General features: G+C 37.6%; 2 protein-coding genes across 2 annotated transcripts in view; both read right to left on the minus strand.

Annotated features, from left to right (window-relative positions):
• LOC109826038 (mavicyanin-like) lies at positions 6,805-7,992 on the minus strand. The gene is made up of 2 exons (XM_020392990.1): positions 7,660-7,992; positions 6,805-7,280 (listed from the first exon to the last, which is right to left on the minus strand). Exons 1-2 carry the CDS (start codon positions 7,841-7,843, stop codon positions 6,961-6,963), a joined length of 504 nt encoding a protein of 167 aa, XP_020248579.1. The 5' UTR covers positions 7,844-7,992; the 3' UTR covers positions 6,805-6,960.
• The window catches only part of LOC109826028 (protein phosphatase 1 regulatory subunit pprA), a 5,659-nt gene continuing 3,411 nt past the window's right edge, over positions 8,166-10,413 (minus strand). Inside the window, exons 3-6 of the mRNA XM_020392984.1 lie at positions 10,168-10,314; positions 9,558-9,700; positions 9,359-9,473; positions 8,166-8,583 (exon numbers count right to left, since the gene is read on the minus strand). Coding sequence (XP_020248573.1) covers positions 8,503-8,583; positions 9,359-9,473; positions 9,558-9,700; positions 10,168-10,314 — 486 coding nt within the window. The 3' untranslated portion in view covers positions 8,166-8,502. The remainder of the gene's footprint in view (positions 8,584-9,358; positions 9,474-9,557; positions 9,701-10,167; positions 10,315-10,413) is intronic.

Raw genomic sequence — 10,413 nt, forward strand, 5'->3', positions numbered from 1 at the left:
GGACTCATGATACCCACAAAAATAACTAAATTTTGGTTAACCCATTCATGGCGGAAGGTTTTTTTTTTTTTTTGAGGTAAAAATAGGGCAAGTTGCCCTATCATAATCTGTGTATATAATGTATTAAAAACCAAAACACCTTACGTAGATAGATATCTACTTGTGATTTGCACGGAATCCCCATTAATAGAGGACCGGACCTATGTCGTCACTCAACTAGAGGAATACTCATGAAATCACTCTTACATACCCAAGGGATATATACAAAAGTAAGGATTATAAAATAGTAATCCAAAATTAGGTGTGTTAATTACAAATATATTGTCCAAAAGATGATGAAAGGTAGGCGGTGGGTCTGCGCTCATGTTGATTAATGGATTCTTGCATCCACATTGTTGTCTTCACTGGAGGAAATTAGATCAGAGAAGCCTCTTTCTCGGATGAGATTTTTTAGCTTGAGGATTGGTAGCAAGAGTGGACGTCCTTCCAAAATTTGGAGCAATGGTAACTAGGTGGTGTGCTATGAGGGTTGGAGGGGTAGATGGATTGGAGGACCTGACCAACATGATTATCCATGGCAAAGTATTTCCAAAGCCATTTAGACAATAGGGAGGTGTTAAAAACTTGAAGGTTGGAGATACCCAAACCCCTGCATGGTTTGGGAGAGCAGGCTATGTCCCATTTAACTAGAGCTTTACCTCCAACATTAGTGGAGTTGGCCCCCCATAAGAAATTGTGTCTTATTCTATCTATAGCCTTGATGAGCCATTTGGGAAGTTTGAAGAAGGACATATAGTATAGTGACAGTAAAGAAAGAACTGAGTTAAGGAGCACTAGGTGCCCACCAAAAGAGAGGTGTTTGCCTTTCCAAAGGGAAGTTTTTGATGGAAGGAATCAAGAAGAGGCTGTCATTCAGATTTGGAAAGAGATCATTTCTTAAGGGGGATACCTAGATATTTGAATGAAGGAGAAGCATATGAACAGTTAAGGATGTTGGCTAGGAGAGGACCCCGAGTGAATGATCTACCACTGTAGAAAAGATAGGATTTGGAGAAGTTAATGCCCAAACTTGATACCTCTTCAAAGAGGTAAAGAATGGACTTAAGAATGGATATGTTGGAGACGTCCGCTTTACAAAAGATTAAGGTATCATCAATGAATTGGAGAGATTTTATGTCATTCAGCTTACTTTTAAGGTGAAGTTCAGAAACATCACCATGGGCAGTGCTATTGAATAGCATTCTATACAGCACGTCAATAATGAGAAGTGTCACGTCATGCTTCCCAAAATACCTGGAAATTGGAACGTGAACAAGCCTGCGACATATTAGATTAAGGAGAATAAATAAAAATAAATATTTTTTCCTCAACCTAATACGCTAAGCATCAAGAAATAAATGCAAAAGCATAAGTCCCCGATCACAATAGCGAGAATATAATAAACAACTAAGAACAGAAAATATACATATCACAACTGAAATATCATCCAAGACATAATATATGAGTCAACATGCCCTTATACAGAACTAAACAAATGAATACTAGAGAAATATAAAATACATTGTTCAACGAAAAAGAAAGGAAGTACTGCAAAAGTAAACTAAGACCATCAACTAAAAGAGACAACTGAACTTCGGACTATTCTTCAACTCTATCTGCAAGGCACTCCCGCTGAGAATCCTTTGGCTCCTGTACGATTTTGAACTAAGGCTGTCCATCTCCTAAATCTGACGTATACCAGAGAAAACAGGTGTACGTCAGCGTGTATGGCACACGGCAAGATCCCACGGAGAGAATAGAACAATCAAAAGACCAAACCAATAACAGTAATAATAATAATAGAAGCATACTACTGGAATACTAATAATCTAAATATAATTCACTACTATAATATAATAATCAAAAGAATCCAAAAATCGATCGGGTAATGAGGTCATGCAGCTAGCGATTAGACTACTCATCCAAGTAACAAGGTCATACAACTAGATAAAATTAATATTTAAAAATCTATAACAAGAGACGTAGTACGTCGAACGAATTAATCCAAACAAGGAAACCCTCATGTATATACCATATATCTCAAATTATAGATAATTAAATATCAATCCCGATCTATGTATAAAAAGAAATACAACTGGCCTACATCTCACAAGAATTCATACTTAGCCAAGAAATGAGGTCATGTAACTAGTCATCCTATAACTCACCAGTACATATCTCACACAGAGTCAACGTTCTTGTCATCAGATACTGACTGTTCACAAATCCCTTACGTGCATCCAAACCCACGAAACAGTTCGGTGAGAGGACTACACGCAATCCGATTTTGGCATGGTCCGAACTCAAGCAAAACTCGGGTGACGAAATGATTTCACTGACCAAGTACGAAACGACTCACTTGGCCAAACAAACCAACCTTAGTGCGAAACAGTTCACTGGTGCAAGTCTGGAAGATACATCAACAGCCTTATCCGATCACATGAACTATGACTTTCTCATCCCAACTCTCTTGTATTTTCTAAGTCAATAACACACAAACCTCTAGGTCTTATTCATGTCACACAGGTCACTATAGTCATAAACTCCTAATGATTCTCAATCATAACAAGGAACAATCAATGCAACTAATCATGTGCAATAATATCATAGCATATCAGATAATCAAGTCTAAGACAATCAATGCAACTAATCATGTGCAATAATATCATAGCATATCAGATAATCAAGTCTAAGAATTTGAATCATAAAATTGTTCTAAAATAATCATAGCATATCAGATAATCAAGTCTAAGAATTTGAATCATAAAATTGTTCTAAAATAATCTTCTAAAATTATAAAGTTATTTACTTATAATCCTTTTGCAAAATGAGTTCTTTTAAAATAATCTTTTTTTTCAAAATAAATTCCTTTAATTTATTTATAATTATTCTAAAATGATTCTTTTTCCAAGATAATTTCTTTTAAATCATTATAATTTTCCTAAAATAATTTTGTTCTCAAATAAATTCTTAATATAATTGTCCAAAAATGATTCTGTTGTCGAAATAAATTCTTTTAATTTATCATAATTATTCTGAAAATACTAATTATCATATAATTATGATTTATCTAATATTATTCATCAAACAATCCTACGCAGATAATTATATAATAAACTAATCTATTTAATCAATTAATAACAGATATAAACATGAAATGACGAGTCAAGAGAAGCGGGATCTTGCCTTGGGTTCGTCGAACGAATCTACGTCGACGGCGCGGATCGGATCTGGCGCGGGGGAGCGCGATGACGGGGTGTCGGAGAGCGGTGTTGGGCGAGGACGGAGGCAGTTACTCGGCGACGAGATGGCCAACGGTCGGGGCTGGGCAACGAGCAGGGGCGGAGGAGTTAGCGCTAGACTTGGTGGCTGAGCGGGTGGTGGTGAACAGCAGAAGGGGGTTGGCTGTCAGCGACTTGGAGATGGTTGGATCTGAGGGGAGAGGAGAAGCAGGGGGTTTGGGCGACAGTCGGAGGCTTGGCATCGGCGGTGATGGCATTGGTCGTCGGAATTGGAGGAGGAGCAGGCGGTGCTACTGGAGGCGAGAAGGAGGTGGTGGTGAGAGCTAGGGTTGGCTCGCATGAGTGGAGGTGACGGTGTCGGGTGGAAGAGGAGAGGCGGAGCCCGGGCTGGGCTCGAGATGGAGGAGGCGAGGCGGGTCGGCGGTGAGGGATCTCGGGCGACCACAAGAAGAGGGAGAGGACGGTTGTCGGAGCATGAGTGGCGTGGTCGGCGTCGGGGTGGAAGCGACGCTCGCGGTTGAGTGGTCAAGGCGAGGTGGAAGCGGTCGAGTCTGCGTGAAGAGAGAGAGGGAACAGGGCAGCGACGTGAAAACGAAGAGAAGAGAGAGAGAGAGAGAGAGAGTTAACGATATATATATATATATATATATATATATATATATATATATATAGGAATTTTTAGGGTTTTGAAAAATAATTAAAAATAATATTAATTACGAAATAAATTAAATAATTATGTGAAAATTATCTATACAATAAAACGTATCAGTTGTACTAATACAACCGATAATACACAATAATAGAAATAATACAACTAATTGTACAATTAAACGAGAATAATTAATAAAAAAATATAATTACTTATATTTAAAAATAAATAATTATAGAAAAATTATCTATTATCTACATAATAAAACGTATCAGTTGTATTAATACAACCGATTAAATATGCAACAGTAGAAATAATACAATAAATTATACAAATAATGTGTAATTAATAATACAACATATTATACAAAATAATACGTAATAATAATAATAATACAACATGTTATTCAAAATGATACGTAATAGTATCGACAACACAACAGATTAATTCCAGAAATTTTTACTGCACTAAGTTAATTTATAAATATCAAAATCATTTAAAAAATATAAAATTAGACTTTTAAATCATAGAAAATTCTAGAAAATCGAGAAAATACAAATACTCTTTTAAAAATAATAATTGAATATTTTAAAATACCAAAAAATTATTTTAACTAGTATTAAAAATTCACGGTCATTACAAGAAGGAATAACATGGGGGATAGAGGATCCCCTTACTTAATACCTCTATGACTTTTGAAGGTACTAGTAGGGTTACCAATGACTAGAACAGAGGATTTGGAGGAGGAGAGAATGTTATGAATCCACATGCACCATTTCTGGCCAAACCCCTTGGCTTTAAGGAGAGACAAGAGGAAATCTCAGCTGACACAATCAAAGGCTTTGCTGAAATCGATTTTGACAATGCAAGCTTCAATTTTCTTTGAGAAACAATGATGGATCATTTCATGGCCAAGAACAATAGAGTCTAGAGTGGATTTGCGAGATTGGAAGGCAGATTGAGTGGGATGAACCAGCGAGGGACGGAAGGGACGAAGCATGTTAGCTAGAACCTTAGTGAAGATTTTGAACAGACCATTAAGCAAGCTGATGGGTCTAAAGTCAGAGACATTGCAAGGCGAATTGGATTTGGGAATGAGAGAGATGAAGGAGAAGTTGATTTTGTGAAGGGGATAGCGTCAAGAAGAAAAAGAAGACAAGCATGTCCTCTCTGATGGTTTCCCGGAAAGATTGATAGAAGAGGATGGGGAAGGCCTGGGGCTTTGTCTGGATGAAGGCTAAAGACTGCTGACTTAATTTCTTCAATAGAGAAGGGGGTTTCCAGGGAGTGATGACTTGAGCAAGGGGAATGGTAGAGATGATCCTAGTCAACCTAAAGGGGGATGACTTTGAAGAGATTGGAGAAATGGCGGAAAGAGGCAAGTTGTTTTTCTGATTCTGAATATATAACTGAATTGTTGATGGTTATGTGTGGGATGAAGTTTTTTCTTCTATGGTGGGATGCTAATTTGTTGAAGAAAGAGGTGTTGGGGTCTCATTCTTTGAGCCAAAGGAGTCTGGACCTCTGTTTCCAATAAGTCTCCTCCTATTTGGATAAAGCAGAGAGGGAATCTCTAAGAGAGGCTCTAAGGGAGACTTCGGAAGGAAGAAGGCGTTTGGATTCTTCAAGGATATTAAGAGAATGAATGATGTTTAGGGTAGCAGCCTTGTTATGTGTGATAGAGCCGAAAGTAGATTTCTTCCACCATTTAAGTCTACGCTTGAGCAGTTTAAGTTTAAGGTAGAAGATCTCCACTGGGTTGCCAATGCAATGTAAGTTATGCCAACAGCTGGTGGAGAAATATATGAAAGATGGGTGTGAAAGCCAAGCTTTCTCAAATCTGAATAGGGGCTGGGGGGAGGGGCATGAGGTATCAAGGATGATGAACGCGTGATCTGGGCATGATGCAGGTTGCCAGAATTGAACGAGGGAAGGGAATTGTGATTCAAAATCAGAGGAGAAGAGGAATCCGTCTAACCTGGCCAGCATTGGGGTGGAAGGTATTATTGCCCTGTGTTATAAATATTTAAAAGGATAACAGGCTTAACATTTTGGTTAATTTGTTTCTTAACCTCCGTTTGAGGTCCGTGTAAACTTCCAGGAGAGCCAAAAGTCGCCACAGTAATCCTTTTTATGCGTTATAATGCGTATACCTTTGATATAAATTTGATTGATTTGTTGATGGATTGGTTTAATTTTCAGGATACGAGACTAGCGGTTAATGAGAGAACCAGGCTGCATGAGTTTGTTGGTATCAAGGAATCATGGAAATGCTCCTCCACAAATTCTGAAGAGCTCTCTATTAATCCCACAAAACTGAAGGAGCCCCTCTCTTCTCCATTCTGAAATGCACCTTACCAAGAAACCTAATTTAACTTGTACATTCTATCTAGCACCTTCAGCTATTAGCATTTGTGCATATATTTGTTGATGTTTTCTCCCCCTTTTAGTTCTACAACGTCTTTTAGATTGGTGTAGCTACTGGTCCTATAAGAATTTGACATATCATGTAATTTTTACCGTGAAATCTTCTTGACTTCTTAACATGTTTTTTATAATATGAATTGCAGCGGTAATCATTTCTTTTTAGGGGTTTTTTAGTTATTAGTCCCTTAAATTTTCCATAACCCCATATTATACCCTCAATCTTAGAAATCGCATATTAGCCCCGCAAATCCTATAGTTTAATCATGCTAGAATTGTGGGGAACGTTTTCTCAAATCTAACGGTTGAATGGGCAATGCGGCCGTGCCAGCCCCTCTATTAAGTTTGTAAATCCGCTGCATAACGGCTTTAAATCCAAAACCGTGAGATCAGTGACAGTAATCATGAAGCAATAAACAAATTTCTTTTATTTTTTTATGTTAACTCACATGAACAAATTTGTTGTTTCATTAAAGCAGCGGTCAGAAAATCTATCATAAGAATAAGCAACAAAGAGATGATCAGAGACCGCAATTGCATAACGATGATGATGATGAAACAACAAAACTTGAATAATAAAAAAAAACAGGGAAGCAGACCACACAATCAGAACAGAAAACTAGAACAATGAAGGAAAACCAGTGAGAGACTCCACGTCCCAATAGCAACGGTGAGCGAGGCCGCTGCGCTCGGGGGCGGGGACGGTGCGGGGACGAGGGAAGCTGGCGAGCCCACAACGTCTACCATCAGCCTCTGGCCTTTCTTGCAGCGCTCAGCATCGCCACTCGCAAAGTAGAAGAATCCTGGCTTATCAAGCAAAAACACAGTGCTTCCATCTTTGGACACTGAAGCATGCTTAGTCTCGTTGCAGTGGTAGTAGCCTCTCTTGCTCACTGTGACGACTGAGTCGTTGCGATACTCGAACACTGGTCGACAAAGATGAACGAGATCAATTGTACAAACGGATGGGTTAATTGCAGATAAACCCCTTCACTATCCCCAATTGTGGATACATCCTGTAGTTCTATTATTGCAGATAGACAACTGGGTAATTTTTCTTAACTCTGTTACTCCCAGATAAAAGAGAATTGTCCCTCGACATAAAGACCTCCTGAGGGTAAAAAGAGTCAAAAAAAAATTCCGCACTTTGGGGGTCTATCTACAGCAATAGAGCTACAGGGGTCTATCTGCAAATAGCCTTAAAAGAATTCAAATTTGGGAACCTGACCATGTAATGAATCCAATAAAATTAAAAATTTTAATTTTAGATAGGAGTTTGGTTCTGACAAAAATTAGAGGGCTTACCGATTGAATCGCCGACAAGGAACTTGATCTTGTTAGCCCAAGTCTCGTAGAAGTGAGGGTCGTTACCGGCAGGAACTCGCCAACCATCATTATCTCCAACCTTGTATACGTTCACAGCTCCAATGGTGATGGCCATTGATGGAACAAGGAGAAGAAAGAGGCTCAAGGAAGAAGACATCCCCATGGCTCTCTTGAATTCCTTAGGAAATAAGGCTTTGGGAGTAATTGAAAGAAATTGAAGGATGGGTGAGTTATGAAAAGCTCAAGCCACTGAATGAATAAATGAAGCAAATTTGGTCTACTGTAAAGACTGTTATAATGAATAGGGGCAAAAGACAAAGGGCAGTTACAGTTAGTTTTGGGATTGAGAGGGAATGGAGAACGTGGGGTTATTTCTTTCAGTTGTCAGTGGAATAGAGAGTCCGTTTGAATATCAACAGTTAAAAACAGAGAAAAGACTTTTGAAAACAGTTAAAAATAATAAATCTGGTTACATACATGCAAAATATAAACCTCTCTTACTCAGAGAAAATTGAAGAGGTCAAAATTATTCATACATAAATAAGAACTAGAAAAGCAAACTAACTGTTACAGGACTGCAATGTTCAGAAACTTCAGTGAATCTTTCGACCGAAAATTCTCTATATATGTTGACGCTACTACATATATATGTAAATAAAAGTAAAATAGAAGCTTGTTGAAGCATCAAGAGGAACCTGTACTTTATCTGCAATGTTATTCTGCAGGGTCAACTTTAAATGCCTTGTACAAGAAAATATGCTTCTTAAGGCATCTCTCAATCACTGTCATACTTCTAAGGGATCAAAATCGATATTTGATACTTCACATAAGTATGTCCGAATCAATTTGTTCAAGATTTGGAAATATCTCCTTCAAGATAACTGAATAGCTCGGGGAGGTTGCCTGCAAAAAAAAGTATATACATTATCATTAAGAAAAAAGTCCAGGAGACTATCTTCTAAACTAAGGAAGAAATTCCTCTAAATATGTTGATTGGGTGCCTTTAGCCAGTGACAATCATACTCTTGCGAGCAAGCAATTTAAGAACTCAACCAGGCCATACAAATAAGCTATTTGAACATCAAGTGCATAAAATTTTCTGTTAGCTTCCTTTTGCGGTCCCTATGTGTGATTTCAGCCTTTACACAGGAGATGGTATTGAGATTCACAAGTGCAAGTGTATGTAATCATATGGGAACTATCCAATTTGGTTGAAAGGTAGTACACATGATTTCAAGAATAGCAATAGAATCTTACAGAAAATGACAATCTTACAGTCACCAGCTTTCCTACTAACTTACATAATAGTAATAACCTGTCATGAAATATAGTACATAATAACAAAATTAAGAATAACCTATAATATAAACTTTAAATGCACAAAGTATTGTTAGATTCGAAAAGGGAAGGATATCAATGCTCTTTAATAGACTACATTTGTTAAACAAACCAACCAACCAACCAAAGACTAGGTCATGTCTTACCTAATTTCAATCAAGATCAAGTCAGACTACAGATTATAGGATATATCTCACAGGCTAACATATTAAATCTACAATATAACTAACAGATAAAAGTATTTAACCATACAGGAAGATATTCTAGCTGTGAACATAATCTAAGTTAAAGTTAATGAGACTAAGAAATGCCAGGACCAAACTAGTGAATAAAATCATACACATGGGTTTCGCTCAAGATATATGGTTGTAAGCTTCTCCCTCGAACCCGACAAAGCTAGATCAATCCCTTCCAAAGACGCTATTTGGTTGTCATTTAGCCACAAGTCTTCCAACCTGCACAATAAGAAGTAAATGCATTTGTAAAGAAGAAACTATATGTTACTCAAAGGGTATCAAAACTGATTTTCGATTTCAAACCTTGTCAAATTTTCAATATCATCAATAGAAGTAAGTTTATTAGAAGAAACATCCAGGACGCGAAGATTTGCTAACTTGGATAAGCCTTCCATCTTAGCAATACCATTATGGCTAAGATACAGCTCTTCGAGTGCAACACAGTCCTACAAAGAAGTATGATATCATTATGCATTCTAGATAAGGGATTTTTGCTAGAAACCACCTCTAAAAATAGGGCCATTAAACAAAAAACCCCTTTCATTTTTAATCACATGTAAACCACCTTTAAAGTGGAATTTTGTTTTAATCAACCACCTCCTAGTCAAATTTTCACTAAAAACCAAAAAATAAGGTTGAAATGTGTGTTTAAGGTACATGCCATCCTAACTAGACCGAAACATTACCAAAGTGAGTCATATGTTTGGAATGTGAGTCTTTTTTAGGGTATTTTTGAGTTTTCAGTGAAAATTTTGACTAGGAGGCGGTTGATTGGAAGAAAAACCCACTTTGAAGATGGTTTACGTATAAATTGAAATGAAATGTGGTTTTGTATAATGACCCCATTTTGAATGTGGTTTCTAGGAAAAGACCCTTTAGATAATAAACCAACAACACAATAAATATCTCTTACTTGTAATCCTGCCATGGAAGTTAGCCGATTGCTCTGCAAGCTTAATTTTCTGATACATGTTAGACCACACAAGTTCACAGCCTTGATGCGGTTTCTTCCTAACCACAGCTCTTGTAAATTTGTAAAGGTCTGCAAGTTCTCCATCACCTGAAATTGGAATACACAGGCCAATAAAAAAAACAGCATCATAAGAACATCCGTTGGTGTTTTTTTTGTGTGGGTGGGGGTGGGGTGGGGGGGGGGGGG

Source organism: Asparagus officinalis, chromosome 1 (genome assembly GCF_001876935.1).
Source record: "Asparagus officinalis chromosome 1, Aspof.V1, whole genome shotgun sequence".
Classification (NCBI taxonomy): Eukaryota; Viridiplantae; Streptophyta; class Magnoliopsida; order Asparagales; family Asparagaceae; genus Asparagus; species Asparagus officinalis.